General features: G+C 32.3%; 1 protein-coding gene across 1 annotated transcript in view; it reads right to left on the reverse strand.

Annotated features, from left to right (window-relative positions):
• Positions 1-443: 443 nt before the first annotated feature.
• LOC141491375 (ephrin type-A receptor 3-like) overlaps positions 444-20,698 on the reverse strand; it is a 119,163-nt gene continuing 98,908 nt past the window's right edge. Inside the window, exon 3 of the mRNA XM_074192271.1 lies at positions 444-1,791. Coding sequence (XP_074048372.1) covers positions 1,114-1,791 — 678 coding nt within the window. The 3' untranslated portion in view covers positions 444-1,113. The remainder of the gene's footprint in view (positions 1,792-20,698) is intronic.

The raw sequence follows: 20,698 nt of genomic DNA on the forward strand, positions 1-20,698 counted from the left end.
TCCATTGACTGTGATCACCAAAATATTCATATTTTCATTTGTATTTATATAAACAAATTTAAAATGTCATGGATATATTTTTAAATAGCCAGTACTTGCATAGTGTGAAATGTCAAACATTTTGGAAAACAAGTCAGTCTTTATGTGTCATGTCATAATCTAAAATAGAAAAAAAGACATATACAGGCATAAATATAAAATAGCTTTCATTTCTGTTTCTATGGAGTAATAATGCAAACCAAGTAAGGAAATATTAAGTTGTTTCTCTAATAATTTTTTCATGTAAAAAGTATAATGACTCAAAATAATAAATATAAGACAAATCACTATTTCCATATAATACTTGAACTGATCACATAGATAATAAAAATTCAAATGATACATTATAAGCTTGCATTCAAAAACATCACAAGCTAAAACATTCTTTATTTTCATTTTAAAAATAACAAACTTCTAAATGGTTAACACTCAGGGAAAGTTTATCTGGCACCAAGACCTTATTAAAATAGAAATCATTACTTAGAGAAATAAAGTAAATATTACTATGAGTTATCTAAATAGCAACATTAGTGGATACTACAATTTGTCAAGTCTGTTATTATAACACTCACTGAGTGCTGACAGTGTAATCAATGAAGTTTAAAGTGGGGGAAGGGCTTGCCCAATTTGTCTATGGCTAGGTCCCTGTATGAACCAAGGAAAAATAAAAAGAGGAGACATCAAAGTAAGATATTATTGTACTTGTGAAATATGCACATACACACACACAAACACACACACATAATACACAAGTTCATTGATCTGAAACTGGAAGGAATAAGAGGCCCAAGGAATTTAAGTTGTTTAGAAGTTAAGAAGTAAGGAAGTAATGAAAATCAGAGATGGGTTTTAAATTCACATCCCTTAACTCTGAGACCAATTCTATTCCTATTATACAATACATTTGGAGTTACTCTTTCTTGGGAGTCATAATCGACATCAGCAAAATCAAAACAAATCATCTGAAAAAGTATAATCCACTTGAGTCATCTTCTATAGATTTGAAGACACAGCAAACAAGGTTTTCTCTATGGTAAATTCCTAACTCAGGAACAAAATAACTATAAGCAGTGATTAAAACAAAGAGTTACCTTGGCAAACATAGCCCCTTTCTTCATGGCCAGCATTGCATAAACACTTGCCAATGGGCACCAGCCATTCCCCTTCTGTGCTGCAGTACATCCTGGGTGGTTCCTCCTCCTTGGAATTATTAACGCAGGAACCCCGGACTTCCACCAGGGACTGGGAGTCCATAGGTACTGTATCTGGAAACATTGCCAGGTTCTTCACTGTAAAAGGGCACTTTTTAAAGTATACCCTCACAGATACTAAAGCAACACAGGCACCAACATCTTGAAAAGCCAAATAAAAGCCTTTCCTGTTCACTGGGCCTACCTCTCGAACCTCAGTGTTGAGCTTGAGAATACGGTCCCCCAGGTCCATCTGTGTGAAACTTTCATCAGCTGCAATTGTGTCAATCTTGGTAAATTGATGTTCTCGGAATTTGACCCCATTGTCATCATCTGATTCCATGTAGTAGAGGTTGAAAGTCTCCTTGCAAGTACCCAAAACTAATGGGATACTATTGCAGTCCCTTAGCGTAAACTTGAGTTCCACATAGATCTTCTGAGCTGAATTTCTTGGGACCCAGTTTGTTCTCAGCCAATTATTCTGACTATGATCCATGACATTGCACACCTGGTAGGTCCTTATAGGGGTGTAATGCTCATCAACCCCACTGATCTCTTCCCACTAGTTTCAAAAAACAACAAAAGAATTGATATTAATAGTGATTATTTTTGAAATGAGATGCTAATATCTAAATCATTTCATAGAAATTTTAAATACACAAAAAACAGACACTTATTTTGATGGTGGTGGCATAACTTTTTTTAACAAATCTCCTTTTGTGTTGTTTATTCTTTATTTCTGTCACCTTAGTACAGATCCTTAATACTATCTGTCTGGATTTTCATAATAAATCCACAACATAACTTTCAGAGTCCATGCTCTTCTACTTCCAATTCTTCATGCTCTACAATTATCTGTCTAATGTATATCAATCTAATCATGTTACACCTCTACTCATAATTCATCAATAGCCCCCTATTGCCTACCAAGTACAAATCAAAGTCTTGGTCTTAATTTAAATTCTTTTACAGTCTCTAAACTCAGAATTTATACTTGTTCACATCATTTCCTATGACTTGAATCCTTACTCCCTATCAATTGACTTCCCTTATTTCTCTTTTCTCATGAGCCCTCACAAAGTACTTTGATATGTACCTCTCTAATGAACTTATCATGTGTCATACTTATTTGTATACTTAATGTTTTCATTAGAGTAAAGACTGAGTTAAAATCTCTCTCTATCCCATAGCACATGATCTAAAGGCCTTGTTGTTATAATTGAAAGTATGTGGGACTTGTTTTTAAGAGACATTTGAGGTCAATCACTGCTTTTCACAATTAATTGCTGTGTGATTAGTGGCAAGTTACATAATCTCTCTGGGTCTCAACATCACTTCCCTTGCATTGTTATAACAACCAAATGAGATCCTGTAACATGCCTTAAAGTGCTATGTAAATATCAGCTCTTACTATCATTAATACTTCTTATTTGATATCTGTTTGTTGAATTGATCTGGATTAATTAACTTTAAAAATTCAAACAATATTTGTCACATAGGTTAGTTCTTGGCTTAGAAAATGCCTGACTTCTGCTATCTATGAATAAAATCTAGATAATAAATTGTAGTCTCTCAGTGGAGTTTAGTCTAATTGTCTGTGCTTCCTGGAATAGATTATCCTTTAGATAACCAAGATTCAAGTAGATTGCATGACTACAGAGCTCAAAATCTAGCCCAAAGTAAATAAGGAGCAGTCCAATCTCTTTGCTGAAGGAATTTAAAAAAAAAATAGATTATTTTATCCAAAACCTGATCTTATTTAGGAACAAAAGTCTAAAGTGCCAGAAAACTATCAATCTGCTGATCTTTTCCCAGGAAAAACTTAAGTTTGGGGTCCATCCTGATATGTTGCCAAAGAACTTTGAATCATTATCATGATAACAATTCATGTCTCAAAATTTATACAATTAAATTTCTCTAGACAGAAGCTGCAAGGATTGAATGTTAAAGAATTCAGTCATATCAAGTGATTTTCAATGACCCAAATACAACTTTGGAATTGCCTATTAGAAGTAGGAGAGAGACAACAAAACGCAATTGTATCTAATCTAGCTACATATAGTAATCACCTTCCATATTGCATTTAATAAATATGAAAGAATGCAGGTGGAATTATAAAATATTTATATAAACATTTACTTATCTCTGGTCTAATAAATGAAAGAATATAGTCAGATATTTTTCCTAATGGCTTTGTTTTGTATTTCAGCATCAACCCAGTGGAAAATCCATTTAAAAAAATCACAAGATCCTAGAGACAGAGTATAATTTTAGGGAATACTTTATCTTATTGAAAAACAAGAAGAGTCCAAATCATGATTTTAAAGTTTTTATGTCATATCACCCCAACACCATCAATGCTACATTTATTTATTTTATTATTTAAATTTTAAAATACAAACAGTTGCTCATGGCTATGAGGTCACAGTCTCTGACAGAAGAGAAGTCTCTATAATCTTATCTGTATTACTTCAATATCCTTTTAACTATTCTCTCAGATTTCAATTTCTAATCTTTTAAATCTATCCTGCAAGCCAGATTCATTTTTTCCAAACATCACTTTGTGCATATCACTTTAATGCAAAAAAAATTTTAACAGTTCCCCATTTATCTATAGGTTAAAATCCAAATGACCTTGCTTGGCAGTCCAAGCTATCCATTCCACTTATATCTTCTTCCTCTTATGAACCTTCAGCTTCAATCAGATTAGCCTTATCTACTCATTGTTTTCAGAACATATCTTAAATAAGCTTTGGCAAATATTCAAAACTACATTTTCAAGTTTTTCGTCAACTATATTGTAACCTACTTTCATATAGTTTCTTTTTTTCATTATCTAGCACAGCATGTTATATTAATTACATTTAAGAGAAATGTATTTAACACTATTGCCCTAATACTAACCTTTATGCATACAATATTAAAAAGTCAGCATTCCTTTTATATACCTCAAATTTAATGAGGTGATAGGATAGGATATATAGCAAAATACACACAAACAAATGTAAAAGATGCAAAATAGACATTTGTTGATTCAGTATATTTTCAAAATTTTCAAAATTTTCTTGTCAAAATGTGTTTGAAAAGAATATCTGAAGGAGGCAAAATATTTACGTATTGCTACTGAGAATTTTGCAAATTCAAAATTTTTTTCATATCTAAAGTTTCCAGCATTCCCCCACAAATACAACTGATATTGATTCCTTGGTTCTTTGTAGGATTTGTTTCAGGACAAAGAAAATATTCAACCTCTTTTTAAATAAGTTAACAAGAAATATTCCATAAGAGCTATTCTGTTCAAAGAATCACATGGAAAGCTGTAGGGAGTGTGGCAAAGATGAGTGTAGAATATATAATTTGTGGATTTGTACTAACATCACATGCGAAATCATAAGATTGCATAAATATATTTTTTAAAAAAAGACAGTAAGAATGACTAGTTACTAGTTACTAGTTAGTTGTTTCTAAGCTTTCAGAAAATTAAGCACAATGTTAATAATAACTCAAGGAGTAACTAAATGGATTTAAAATCACAAAGACACTTAATAGCTATGTGATCCTGAGTAAGTCACTTAACTCTTCCTCAATTCCTCATTTATAAAATGAGCTAGTGAAGGAAATGACAAATTATTCCATTTTTTTTTGTCAGGAAAAACCCAGGGGCAGATAGGTGTCACAGTGAATAGAGCACCAGCCCTGGAGTCAGGAGTACCTGAGTTCAAATCCGGTCTCAGACACTAAATAATTACCTAGCTGTGCGGCCTTGGGCAAGCCACTTAACCCCATTGGCTTGAAAAAAACTTAAAGGGGAAAAAGAAAAGAAAAGCCCAGATAGGGTAACAAAAGAGCTAGACATGACTGAAAATTATGACAAGAAAAACAAAAATGAAACCTCAATATAATGCTTTCTGTTTATCACCTGAAAAAATGAGATCAGACTAATATTATTTACACAATGTGAATTTATTGTCCAATTATATGTAAAAATTATATTTCATGTTTTCATTGTAAATGTGCATTAAAATTCACTGGAATCATTCAGAATTATTGTCTATTATGAATAGTTTTGGGTTATATACTAAAAAAGAAAAGAAATATTCAATGGTGAGCCTCAATGATTTGATGTAAAATATGATTTTAATTATGGTGATCTCATTGTAGTTTAATATTTTTCTTCCCAATTCTAATTTGGCAAGCTAATATAAGCACTTGGATATAGAGATATAAATTGCAAGATAATGCAAACAGCACTGGTATGTTCTTCACATAAAAGGTTGCAGAGAGCAATTATCACTTCATTAATTTATAATGAAGACCAAATTGCCTATAAGTGATGGTAGACTGCCATTTCAAACCACTTGCAAAAACAACAAATCCTCTGGCATTGTCAGGCAAGTAAGGTCATAAATAAAATGCTGAAATTAACATTTGCTTAACAATTAAAAACTATATATATATATATATATATATATATATATATATATATATACACTAAATGACTATTATTTCCATGCTTACTTCTGTCATATCAATAAATGACCATGTTTAACTCTAGCTTTCTATTTTAGAAACATTTGTGTAATAAACATAATTCATTGACAATTCATCATAGCTATATAGATCTTTCCCAGATCAAATGTCAGCTCTGAAAAAAAAGGATAATACCCAAAACTGTGTGGTGTCTAACTTTCTTCTTTCCAATTGGGGAACACCTATTTCCTTATCTTCAAGAAATACCTAAAAGGAATTTTATGTAGTTATATTTTTATTTAATAAAGGGAGTAAAGTAGTAATGAACTGACTGGGTACTTTTATGTGAAATTAGCTGGTCCCCAGAGTTCTAAATTTTTCTTTCTTACTTCAATCTACTTAAAGGATTTTCTTGAGACTCTGCATTCGTGTGCACACACAGACACAGATACACAGACACACACACACACAGACGCACACACACAGACACACACACAGATGCACAGACTTATTTATAGTCAAAAATTCTAAGACTTTGACCTTCAAATTTCTAATCTTTGTAGTCTATTAAACCTTTGAATCACATTATTGTTTATCTTGCTCTTTCATAAGATAGATATAACAAGGAATTTTCCAATCTATCCTCCTTTTTCCTAGGGGAGTCATTCTGAGATGGATTCACAGCAGAAGGAATCATGACCTTTATAGTGAACGTGTTCTTCATTCAAGGATAGCTTAAGAGACCTAAGGGAACTCTCAATTTCTTCTTTCCCTAATAGCAGCAGACTTTGTTGTCACCAAGCCAGTAAGGGAAACATATATTTTTAATAATTAATTGGTACTTAACATAATAACCATAATTTTGATAAAGCCCAAATTATAGTAATTACAGATTTTTACTCAATATTTGTCACTGGGATAACATTATTGACTAGTTGCTGATGTCATTAACATAGTTAAAGATGAAGTACTGAAAAGAACATGTTAAAATAGTTATAGTACATTTAGATAGTTGATATTTAGCAAAACTAGGGACAAAATGCATGTTTTTTCTCCTCATAATTTAGTTTATGGTAATATTCCATTAACAAATACATATATTTAATTATTTGTATTGAAGTATACCATTTGGTGGAGGTACAGACTTCACATCCATGCATCACAAGATCACAGGATCTTGGATTAAGAGTTGAAAGAGACCTCAGAAGCCAAGTCTTCATTTTACAGTTCAGGAAACCAAAGCCCAGACAATTTAAGTGATATTTCCAAAATGATATTGATATTATGTGACAGAGCCAGGATTTGAATCTAGATCTTGTCATTTCAAATCCAGCACCCATTCCATTGAGCCATGAAGGAGAAAGGGCAATAAATATGTCAAGAAACCTTAGTTATCATCTTTCCCTTGCCACCGACTGTCACTGTGTGACATTACCTTCTCTAGGCCTTGGTTTTCTCCATTATAAAGTGAAGAATATGGATTAAATTTTCTCACCAATTCCTTCTAGCTCTAAAACTATGATTTTTTAGCCTTCTTGATTTTATTTTTGCATTGTTGATGAAAGGGGAACTATACTTCTTTAAAAAAATTAATAATGAACTGACTGGATACTTTTATGTGAAATGAACTGGTCCCCAGATTTCTAAGTTTTTCTTTCTTACTTCAAGTATCAAATTTTGGTCTAAAGATTCATCATATCTCTGTAAAGTTCTGCTCTTGTCTCTTTCTCTCATCTCTGAGGAAAAGAACTTTTGTAATATTGCAAATAGATCCACAGAATTCTTTTTCCAGGGCCTTTAGCCTATGTGGACCTAATTTTCCTTATCTATAAAAATGGCTGGACTAGAGGAACTCTGTGATACTTTTAAGTCCTGATATATATGATCATATGATTAATTAATTGAGAATAGTTGCATGAAAACTGTACTGATCACAATGTTCTGCTATCTTCCTTGGAACTTACAAATAAAGAGAAAGCGTGGGGGAAGAGAGAGATGCTTAAGCCCATTTATTAGCAATATTAATAAGGAAGGAACTTATGAAGTGGAATTAAGAAAGAATGTAAAGTTGGACTTTAGAGAAGCATGGAATAAATTATAGGATCTGATGATGAGCAAAGGGAGCATAGCCAAAAGCACGTTAACAATTTCGTGAGATGATCAACCTTGATGGTTGAAGCTCCTTTCAACAGTTTAGAGCTAGGGCAACCATATTAGATTGGTGGTGGACAATACCATCACCATCCAGAGGAATAAAAACAAAACAAAACAAAAAACAAAATGTTCTTCAGAATCTGATAAACACTACATTCAGTATTTTAAAAAAATGTCTCATGCACTTTTTCCTTTAATCCTAATTCCTCATACCAAAAAATGACTAATCTGTAAACATATTTGACACACACACATGTGCGTATGTTTGTGTGTGTGTGTGTGTGTGTGTGTGTGTGTGTGTGTGTGTGTGCATGTACAGTAGTAACCTTACTATTTGCCACTGAGGGGATGAGAGTGGGAAGGGAGGGTAAAAGGAAATTGTATAACTTAAAATTATACATGTGACTATGGTTGAATGGTGAAAAACTTTTCATAGCATGTATTTGGGAAAATAAAATATCCATAAAAAAGACTGACCACACCCAAATAATCAAGCTTTAAATTAACAAAAAAAAGTAAGATATAAGTAAGCCTCCATAAAATGAAGATTCACTGGTGTTCAACTCTACCCTTAATAAAATTAAATGGGACCTTCAAGGACAAATTGAATAACTAGGATAATAGGGAATTATAGATTAAAAAAGAAAACTTAGTTGAGTTTATTAATAGTACATTCATAATATACATGCTTTTAATTTTTTCATAATTATTAGATTAATAATTATGCAATGATATAGAAAAATTATATTTAATACAAAGAACACTAATGTAGGAGGCAGAACACTGGGTTTTAGCATGATCTCCTTCATTAAAAATAAGCTGAATCTTCTTGAAAAAGTCACCTGACCTTTCATACTGTTTCTTCATCTGTAAGATCTGAATAAAAGTAAGTAATCTGTAACCTCATAAAAACTGCAAGGTATTGTGGGAATATAGAAGTACTATTTATTACTTGTCTATTCTTTGTATCTGTATATGATATTTACCTTCTAAAAGAACTAAAGTATTCAGTCTTATTTTTAATATGCTTTCTAGAATATATGTATGTAAACAAAAATAACATTCAAATGGCTAATTTTTTACTATTTGCCATTCTCATCTTTGGTTTTCTATAGAAATATAATATTTCTTACACTGACCTAAATTTGTATCCATCATTTATATGGCACATACTAGAGAATGCCACACAACTATATAATGCATTAAAATGTGTTGTCATTAATTTCATTTGTTTCAGTCCTATCTAATACTCTGTGATGCCATTTAGGATTTTCTTGGCAAAGATACTGTAGGGGTTTACCATTTCCTTCTCCAGCTCATTTTATAGATGAGGAAACTGAGGCAAGCATGGTTAAAGTGACTTGCCCAGGATTCCATACCTAGTAAATATTTCAGATCAGATTTGAATTCATGAAGACAAATCTACCTTACTTCATGCCTGCACTCCATTTGCCACCTTGTTGCCTCCATTAAAAGGTACAAAGAGATAATAAGAAAATCTTGTCTGTCAATGCTAATAAGTAGTTATTTTAGTCACCAAAATATTTGATTATACACAAAACATAGCTATAACATTTTGACTGAAGTATCCAAGACATTTAGGGAAAAATAAAGAGAAAATACATATATTTTACAGTTAATCTTTGATGCAAAATTTAATAAAGAGTTGCTAAAGTAAGGAAATCTGTTATATCCAACAAAAGTCTTTTATTTTTAAATAATCAAGCAGGAGTTTGTCTTTGATTGGACTTGCTAGTGACAGGTAATATCATAACCCAACTGTATTATCAAATGCATAACTATATAAACAAAAAGGATGAGATAACTTTCCAGGAGCTAGAATGATCACTGAGACCATGAATATGTAGGAAATATGAATTCTTGAAAGTTCAGGGAAAAATTAAGTTTGAGGGTAAACTGACAATAATGAGGTACCTGGAGGGCAGGGCAAAATGCATAGAACAAAAGTAAAAATGAACTATTAGACAGAGATTCTGCCAGGAGACAATAATACACTTATTTTATACTACAGTGGCAAACATTGCATGGTATAACTACTATCCAAACTCTTTCCTTATAAATATAATTTGATAATGAAAATTCATTTTCCTTACAGAAATTTAGAACCTCTTTTCTTAGAATACTTCTCTTCAATAATAATAGTTTATTTGTAAGCACTTAGAAAAATTAGATACATAACAATTATTCTCCTATTCAAATAAACAGAGTAGATCAATATGGTTGTCAATTTATCTAGCACATTGGAAAAGACAACATTGTTGAATTATGAGATTTCTCATGCAGTAGTTATTTAATCAATGCTTGTTGATTGAATTTATCATTGAAAGGAACCTTATAGATAATCTTTTCCAATGCCATTAATTTACAAATAATGAGATGCTTCATTCATCTACTAAATGCCCATAATATCTTGCAAAAAAGTAATCATATGACAATTAACAGAATTTTCTCTACTTTTCTATACATAAAAATGATTTAATATTTGATTAATAAGTCCTTCCCATAAATTAGATAAGTGATGAGACAATCATGACTGCCTTTCTGAACAAAACTTAAATAAGAAAAAATACAGTTCAAATGGATTCCTCCCCACCCACAATAGGAACACTGAAAAATAACAAAAGCAAAATCTTCAAAGTACATTTTAACTCATTTGGAATGAAAACTGTGCTAAGATGGGCATTTACAAGACTATAACAAATGACAAGTGGGTTAGAAATTAATGCAATAGGAGTGACAGTGTTTCATTTCATATCAATTGTGAGATTCATGTAATTTCCTGCTATGATAATGGGTCACAACCACAGTAATTCATTGCAATTTAAAAAATACCTGTGGTGAACTCATCGACAGAAATGAAATTAAGTGTGTCACTACAACACATATGCTAATCTTGTTTAAAATAAAGAACTGAATATTCCTTGCTCTTTTAACAAAGGTTGCATGAATCTTTGGGATTTTCATTGCAAAAGTGAATGCCTTTTAAGTAAATTTAATGGCAGGACAGTCAAACATTAAACTGTCCTTAGGGTCTTTAAGAGTTTTCTGTTATTCTCCCCCAAAGTACATACAATTATTATTGCATAGAAATAATTTTAACTGTTTAAATGCCACTTTATATTATTTAGATCTCAAAGTAAATGGTTATGAATTGAGCTAATAATGTATTTTTATTCTCTACTAATGGCCATCTGCACAAAAAGTGAAGATAGTATAAAAAGGAAAAGCTAAAAAATTGGCCATATTCTCCAAGATTATAACAGTAATTTATAAATATTTTTCATTTTCTTTTCAAGTTAATTCTGAGCTGTACCTAGTAGAAGTTTAATTCTTCCCAATTTTTGGTTGAAGAAACTAAATATTTGAGAGGTTAAAATGATTTTCCTAAGGTCATATGTTGAAAGTGCTCAAGCTAGGATTAAAGCCAGGTATTATAGTTGTTGAGTTGTTTTTCAGTTGCATCTGACTCTTCATGATCCCATTTGGTGTTTTCTTCGAAAAGATACTGGAATAGTTTGCCATTTCCTTCTCCAGCTCATTTTACAGATGAGGAAACTGAGTCAAACATAGTTAAGTGACCTATCTATTTTCTCATAACTATTAAATATCTGAGACCAGATTTGAACCCACAAAGATGAATATTTCCTACTCCAGTCCCAGAACCCCATCTATTTGTACCACCTATCTGCCCCAAGTATTTTGGACTCTATTTCTTAGGTACTTTCCACCATAGTTCCAGGGCTTATCGTTTCATAGATTAAGGCATAAGTATTTACTTCTGTGATGGAGGAATTCCATCACAAACTCATAATTGAAAAGGGATCTGTTTTGTTTAGTGAGACCTTCTAGACGTTTTTGTTTGTAGACTACACTGAACTGATTGTACCAAGAGGCAGAACATTGTGGAAAATTGTTGAAGTTTCAAAATTCAAGAGTTTAACTTAACTATATATGCTAAATGACACCAAAAATATAGGAAAGATGAAATGGATGAAGAAAATCCACTGAATGATTTCAAAACACATTTGAATGATAAACTTTTGGAGCTAGTTTGGACAGTACAGACAGAGAGTATAAGAAGTTTAATCATGACCCAGAGTTCTACAGGAAGAGAGTAGTAGAATGAATTACCTTTGCAAAACTGTAAAATTCCTTTGATTATTTCATGCTTCTTGAGGATGAGAGGATGAGGAGGATGTTTTTCCTTCTTCCTCAAAAAAGATCAAGACAGCAGGGAGGTAATGCTATGATATGTATGAGAATTGGATTTAAGTGGAGGGGGGAGCTGTGCTAAGTCACCAGTCTCACTTTTTCCAGTGACCACATATGAATCAAGATGACTGGAACTGGCCTTGTTTGTAAGACAATCAGGATGAAGTAACTTGCCTATGGTCATACAGCTAGTGTTAAATGTCTAAGGCTAGATTTGAACTCAGGTCCTCTTGACTCCAGGACAGGCCCTCTATCCTCTGTACCACTTAACCGTCCTCATACTTCCTATGAAATGGTATATCATTTCCTTTTAATCCATGCTATTGCTATACAGTAGATAGACTGAGAATTCAACAGTCTTCAAAGAATTAAAGATGAATATAACACAGAGTAATGGAGAGGTATATAGGGTTAAAAGCTATCTACAACATATAACTAATGAAGAACTCCATAGGAGATAAGGGGTAAAAGGAATTATCAAGAAATTATACGATAGGAAAAGAAGATAGACTTGTTATACATATAGGTATGTATGTGTGTACATATATAATATATATATATATATTATATATATATATGTATATGTGTGCCTACATGACTATACATTATAACCATGCATATACATATGTGTTTATACACATATACATGCATACATGCATACAAATGTGTGTGTGGACCCACTGGGGAAAGCAGAGGGGATATGGATAAGAATCCAATGAGAAGAATATCGGTGGATGGTTGATTTGTTTCATTAAAGAAAGTAACTAAATCAATGAAATCACAGTCTCTTTAAACATGTCAATAAGACATAAAATATGTCAATAACCTAAAAAACACAATAATGTACTCTTTTGAAAACTGTTCTCTCATAATGGTAATAATGTATGGAATATGCATTATCATTTCTGTTCTGCATGTACAAAAACTTTCCAAGCATTCACTATTGAAACAATGAAAAAGAATGAATATCCCGGTTCTAGCAAGTAGGACTTTTATAAGGGCAGCAGAAATTATTCTGACAAGTGTGGTTTGTTCAATTGCCTCTAAACTCAATAAAAATAATTAATTTGAAGAGATAGTTGAGCACTTGACTGATTTATATTTTCAAAGCAAATAAGTCTACTTTATTCCATTATAAGCATCTCATTCTGAAGGAAAATATATAATTTTAGATGTTATTTGACATATCCAATTGCTGCAATTTAAAAAAAAGCATAAATACTGACCTTAAAAAAAGTTTAACTTCTTTCCTGTTTCTAAACTGAGCAAGTTAACCCTTCCTTGGACTACCAGATAGACTCCTACTCCTAGAACATCACTATATTGTTGTCAGATTTAGTGACTACACCTAATCAGCTTTAGTCCTAATATCCATCAAAATTTCTGACCTCAAGCTGTCCATTAGTCTTAGCCTACCAATTACAGAAAATACCAGTGTGTCCCACTGTGTCTGATCCTTTCCCTTCTTTCTAGTAAAAATAACCCATTAAATAACTGTTGTCATATACCTATAGACTGTTTCTACACAAAGTATTTCAACAATGATATTCACCCTTTTAATTATTATGATAATATATAATTAATGAAAAATATGTTTGTTGCCACATTCTAAATGTACAAGACATGTAAATGACACTAAAATATTAAATATGTCTACAAAGTAATGCACATTTTGTGCTAATGTATAATGGACAGTGAGTGTTAACATTGTGTGTTATTCATGGGTAGAGATATTTCCTAAAAGGGGGAGTTTATATATGTCAGAGAAGAGAAGAACTTACAGATGGAGAAGAACATGTACGTAGGCATATAGAAAGAAAAGGGCATTGGAAGGAATGGAAATATACGAGGTTGATAGAATTAAATTATCAGCCAACTTTGAAAGCTTTGCAGTGAAATTATGTATTTATGTATGTGTGTATATGTTTGAATATGTAGATACATCCACATAAGAGTGTAAGAAAATGTTTGTTATATAGCACATATCATTAACCAATAGACAGAGCAGGCGTTACATTAGCGCTTGTCGAATGAATGAACAGATGAATGCATGCTTTTATTAATGAATGATTGAAATAAATGAATTAGAAACAATACTGCATTACTACAGCTTTATAAGGAAAATAACATCATAATGAAATTATGCTTATACCATTCTTTGTACATATTTGTTGTCTCTTCCTTTACACTGTGAGCTCCTTGAGAGAATAGACTGTATTTTTTTTCTTTTCTTCATGTTCCTAGAACTCAGCACAAGCTGGGTATATAATAGGCATTTAATAAATGTTTATTGAATAACTGACAATTCAAGTCCAGCATTTTTTCTATTATGCTACATTGTTTCCTCATTGATTATAACTTTTGATTTGGTGCTAAATGAGCTTTCATTTTTTTTTTCAAAGAAAGAACTTCCACCTACAAGAGAAATAAAATGAAATAAAAAACTGGTCAATTCAGTCAGGAGATTTTTCTTTGGAAACTCCTTTTAAACTAAACATGAAGTCTGAATGAAGGTTAAGTTGAAACAAGGTGAAGAGAAGGTAAATATGGTTCCTCTTACTGTCAATGATAATTATACACAGAAGTGTATTGGTGGGGGAGGCTAGGTGAAGCAGTGCATAAAGCACCGGTCCTGGAGTCAGGAGTACCTGGGTTCAAATGCGATCTCAGACACTTAATAATTACCTAGCTGTGTGGCCTTGGGCAAGCCACTTAACCCCATTTGCCTCGCACAAAACCTTAAAAAAAAGTGTATTAGCTGCCAAAGACTTACCCTAAAATATCAGCAAAGAAGTTTAAATAGATAATTTATATTTATGCAAATAATGCTCAAGTCTATATTTTAAAAATGTTTCACTCCTGATCCAGGAGGCAACTGGTTATGGTTAGAAGAAATGAGCAAGCATTCTACTTGTTTATGTTCATGTTTTTGCCCATTAGGAAAGGTTTTGTAGGAGGTATCATGTTCAATTTCACGATCCAAAAGGAGTGGCAGGAGAAGAAACCGACATCAGGTAAACATGATTAAACTGAGGCAGTAAAATAGTATCCACATGTTTCATTTTAGAAATAAATGCAAAGCATAGGACTATCATGATGGAAGAGAACATTTTTTAGAGAAAAATGAAAAAGTAAACATTTTGAGCTTTGAAAAAAGCTATTCAATGCTCCGTCTTTAATGATTAGATAAAAAAATGAAAACAAAAAGAAAAAAGGATGGAAAGGAGGAAGGGAAACTTTTAAAACTAATGTGCAAGGTATTTTTCCACAAGATTGCATTTGGAAAATTGCATAGCATTTTCAATAATTTCTAGCTACTCCAGAGCACAAAAAATAAACAACTTCTTCCCTGACTCCCTTAAAAAACACAGCTTAACAACAACTTTCTCCTCAAGATGCTATACAGATGGACCTCACAGAAAAAACAATAATTTCTTTAAAATGAAAACTAAGGAATAAGCAGAGACTTAGTGGCATAATATTGAAACAAAATTTGCTACAGTAATACTAGAAAGACATAAGAAATTGAACAAAAGATTATTGTTGTTGAGTTTTCAATCATGTCTGATTCTTGGCAAAAACATTTTGGGTCTGTTTTTTGGGGGGGAAATTAATAATAATAATCATAGTAATAATAAAAATAATAATAATAAAGTTCTTCATTCTCAAAGAAGACTATGACATCAGGGAGATGATTCCATGAAAAGCATGTGAATTGGATTTGAGTGAGGAGGTACTTTGCTAAAATCACCTGCCTCACTTTCTCCTCCAGAGCCATCTGGGTCCAGTGGCCACATATGAATCAGGATGACTGAAGGTGACTGTGGATGCATTAAGTGACTTACCCAGGGTCACACAGTTAGCCTCAACTGTCTGAGATCAGAGTCAATAATCTATCCACTGTACCACCTAGCTGTCCCTTTGGCAAAGATACAGGAGTGGTTTACCATTCTCCAGATCATTATAAGGATGTGGAACTGAGGCAGGGTTAAATGACTTGTCCAGGGGTTGCACAGATAGAAAATACATGAACTTGAATTACAATTCATGAAGATGTCTTTCTGATTCCAAGCCCAATGCACCTAGCTGACTACACAAAAAATAGCATCATGGAAATACATGCTTATAAAGAAAGACATAACCCTCATGAGTTAAGAGCAAAAGTTAGGATTTGAATAGTCCAAGTGCCATACTGGGTATCTACAGGTTGTTAAAGATCTAGACTCTATATCAGGGGTAAAGAACATCAGACCCACGGGTCATTTGGTCTGTCACTGCCACAGCAACTGCAGATGGGACATGCAATTCAATAAATCAAAGTTTTTTAGAGGTGAATTAATTATTTGACAAAATCTAGTAGGCAAATGATCTTATAAATAAATATCCAATGGTCCTTGGCAGAAAAAAAGGTTCCTCACCTCTGCTCTATACTCTAGAAAAAAGTCTCCAGAGTTTTTGACAAACCTATATGGAGGTTTAATGAAATATTTTATTGACAGAAATTGCAAAGGAGAAGGTACAAATGGGTGGCACAATTAGTGGAAGCAATAATAATAACAACTAATATTTGATGAGTATTTATAACAATGATACTGTAGATAGTAGAGCAATGAAGTAGAATAAGTATAAAAGTGTTAGAAAATATAGTAGAAAAGCATGCACCTCATCATGAAGTTCCAAATAATAGACTTCCTTCTACAAGAAATCTTTCTCAATCTTCTTTAAAGTTACTCTATATCTTTTGCATTTTGGATTACAATATTGCAACCCAATCTCTCATCTTGTTTTGGTTCTCAAGACTTGTGTGATCCTTACTGTAGTCTTTGATGCTTAAATTCTTTCTTTCTGGATGTTTTCAGGATTTTTTCATTGATGTGATGCTTCTGGGTTTTATCTATGACATTCCTGGGACTTTCCCTTTGGAATTCCTTTCAGTAGATGATTGATAGATCCTTATTTCCCTTATTGTGACATCTGGTTCCAATAGATATGGATAATTATCATTTATGAATTCTTAAAATATAGTAACAAGAATTTATTTTTGTCATAATTTTCAGAGATTTCAATGATTACTTAAATTATTTTTCCTCAACCTGTTTTTTGAGTCAGATTTTCTTAGTATTAACTATATTACATTATCTTCTATTTTTTCCAATTTTTTATTTTGTTTTTGTATGTTCTAGAATTGAAAATTTGTTTTCAGAGAGATGTTAGCAAGCATTTATTGAATGTTAGCTTTTCCATTACTTCGGTAAAGTTTTTCATTTTCTATTCTAGGCTACGTATACAATTTCCAATTATTTCTGCAAGAGTTTTTATTTCATTGTTAAATCTTTTTACCTACTTCCTTCTTGGTACTCCTACAATCCTTGTGGATTTTTTTTTCCCTTTAAGTCTCTATTTGCAGTAGTTAAAGTTCTACCTTTGCATTGTGGTTGGCATTTATTTGATTTATTCATCTCTCCAATCTTAATTCTAGAAATGAGATTTAACAGGATTACCATTGCTCTGAGTCAAAATGCATTTTTGTTGAGTTCTTGCACTGTTTGATCTCACCCTGGGACCCCTAGCTTCTTGTGCTAAACTCCATGCTTTGGGTTTGTCTCATAGGGATCTTTAAGGTTCAGGGTGCTGGATCTTCAGGGACTTCTAAATCTCTTGGGTCAAAGTGTTAAGGACCACAGAACTCCAGGAGTTGTAGCATTCTGGTCTGAACATGGAAGTGTGATAATAATACCAGGAAGTATCATGTTGTGGGCTAATTACTGCCCTGTACTGTGTGGGTGGAGCTTACAAGGTTCCCACCCTGAGGTTTGCTGACCATTCGATCTCAAAGGATCCCTCTACTTTTACTACTTCAGATACAGTCTTACTAGTAGATATTGCCTTTCTAATTGCCCATACACTTCTTTCTGACTTTTGGTACAGTTCTAGGGCAGAAGACATCACTTAATTGATTTTCATTTTGGAATTTCTTAATGATCCCTAGATCTGGAATGAGCTTCAAGATTGTCCTAGACTTGATGAATATATGAAGTAGAGGTAAAGGTAATCTATCATTCAGACAGCCCTTTTTTAGGAATTATCCATCCCCTATATTGTTTAAATTTTCAAGGATGCCAGATATAAAACAAACAACCTATGTTCTTATGTTTTAAATAATCACTTATAAAATGTTTGCTGACTTGATTTTTTTTTTGCTGGAATGCAGTATGCATATGTGTCCTTTTGGTTACTTTATGAAGAATAATTTAGGATTGTTTTTAAAGTGTTTTAGATATATCCAGGAAGGAATGATGCAAAACTATACTAGCATACAGTGAGAATGGTTAAGGGAATCCTCAGAAACTATTGCAATGTATCAAACCAATCTATCTAGTTAGAATCAAAAGAGTCTCAAGAGTCAAGTCAGCAACATGTATTAAAAGAGGAAAAAAGACAATTCTGGAATTCAAAGAATTTATAATGGAGGGAAATCCAGACAAAATGTAAATAGCCATAGACACAAGAGTCAGTATGATAGCAGCCTGGTGTTATGTAGACTTACCTATTTAATAAAATTCTAGAAAGAGTTGGAGAATTTCCTTACAAAACTCCTTTGAATGGAATGTGCTGTTTATCTACTTAGATGGGTCAGTTCTATGAGCTGTCCTTAGGAGATGGTGCTGAGTAACACCTAGAAATTTAGCTGCTAAGATATCAGAAAGCATGTTGAGGACATTTGGGGTGATGAAAGGCATTGTAGACACTATATGTAAAAACCACAGTGACTAAGATAAGAACTCAAAGTCATTTTCAAAGTTACTTCACACTATCATCACTGATAGAAACAGCATCTAAAAGAGTCATTGCCAATGAATACAGTCACTATAAGTTATTTCTATAAGCTGTTATGAGAAGAGCAGTTTGCTTTGTAAGTGAGGAAAAATTAAGATATTAACATAATAGTTTAATGATTTTGTCCAAGTAGAAACAGCATTCTTTTGTAACAGCTCATGACATGGTAGCTGATGATGTTTTAGCAAACATCCTACTCCTTTAATTGAGATCTTATATGTGTTTCATGGTCAATTAACACAGATAAGTGACTTTAATGGCAAGAGTAGCTATTTAATTTGACAGCATTTATTAGAGTAAGATTTGGATTTGTCCTATATTTACAGATAAAAATCTTCAACACTTTACCAATTATGACTTGCTTTGTAAACAAAATATTTATGGTTGATCAATGATTTCCTGTTTTCAGAGATGACTTATTCTCAGTCTGCTGTGAAAGCATTTTACTGCATCTTCACATTCTGAAATTCAAGTATGACATCATAAAAGAATGAAAGTCTTCATTAGGTAAATAAGCAAGGCCAAATTTTGTGAAAGGAAAATAAAGTAAAAGTAAAAGTGAAGGAGAAGTTTTTAGTGCACTCAACATGCAATTTTATTCTATAAATGAAAGTCCTAGAATGCACCCTTTTATTAAGTTCAGAGGAAAACTGATTATATCATCTGTGTTTACAATGCATGAAAAAAGGGATTTTTTAAAAAAATACCACTATTAGAGGAAAATATTTAAAGTGACAAAGATTTTTTTAACCTGCCACCTCAAAAGTTTATACAAATTTAAAAGCTTAAAAAATGTAGCTTTTTAACATTACAAAAAAGTCAATAGATGTATAATTTATTTTTCTTTCATTTAACAATTTCTTTAAAATAAAATGTCCTATAAAACTTTCAGTTCACTCCATGTTTTTCTATTGTCATTTACAACATTGAATATACTGTGGAATTCCATATTTCTAGGCTGAAATAAACTATAAAAAGCACCAGCTGGTTGTATTCAAAATGGCATTTTTCCAGGTCTCAAATGTCTTATTTATATACAATGGAATTCTGCCAGATGGTTAATATTTAGGACTAATACATGTAATTGACAGTATTACATAAGCACAACTAACAATTTTTTCAGAAAAAAAATCAATTGAAAGTTTGACTTGTCACTTAAAAGATTGCATTTGTGACAGAAAAAAATATGACTGCTAATTTTTTTTCTTTTGAATAAGTCAAGATAGTCATTTTAAAAAAATCCCAGAGAATATAAAAGAAAAATATGGACTCCAAAGACCAGTGTTTGAATCCCATCCCATTTACAATCTATATTACCTTGGAAAGTCACTTTAGCTCTCTGGGATTCACTTTAATCATCTTTAAAGCGAGGTAGTTGGATTTTATGTTCTCTATGATCTCTCCATACTCTAAATCCAATAACCTCTGAATCATTAAATTCCAGTAGCATGGGAATTGATAAAATATTTTATATGACTTGTCTTATATGCCTTAGCATCAACTTTCATTTGAATCCTAACCCTGTAACTCTTGATTAGCTATACCTGATACCCTATATTTATCTCTCAGAGGATTTATGATTTTATCAACAAATATGCCCCATCCAATGATAAAAGATTGAAACCTTTCCATGCTTCATTTTTAATATTTTTTGTTCATGTCTTCCTACAAATACTACAAAAAGGATCTTGCTCTCACATTGAAGACTTTCCCTAGGTCTTTTAGCATCCTGTGAATAATAACAGGCCTATCCATCTGTTATCTTATGCCCTTGC

This window comes from Macrotis lagotis, chromosome 6 (assembly GCF_037893015.1).
Source record: "Macrotis lagotis isolate mMagLag1 chromosome 6, bilby.v1.9.chrom.fasta, whole genome shotgun sequence".
NCBI classification, from domain to species: domain Eukaryota; kingdom Metazoa; phylum Chordata; class Mammalia; order Peramelemorphia; family Peramelidae; genus Macrotis; species Macrotis lagotis.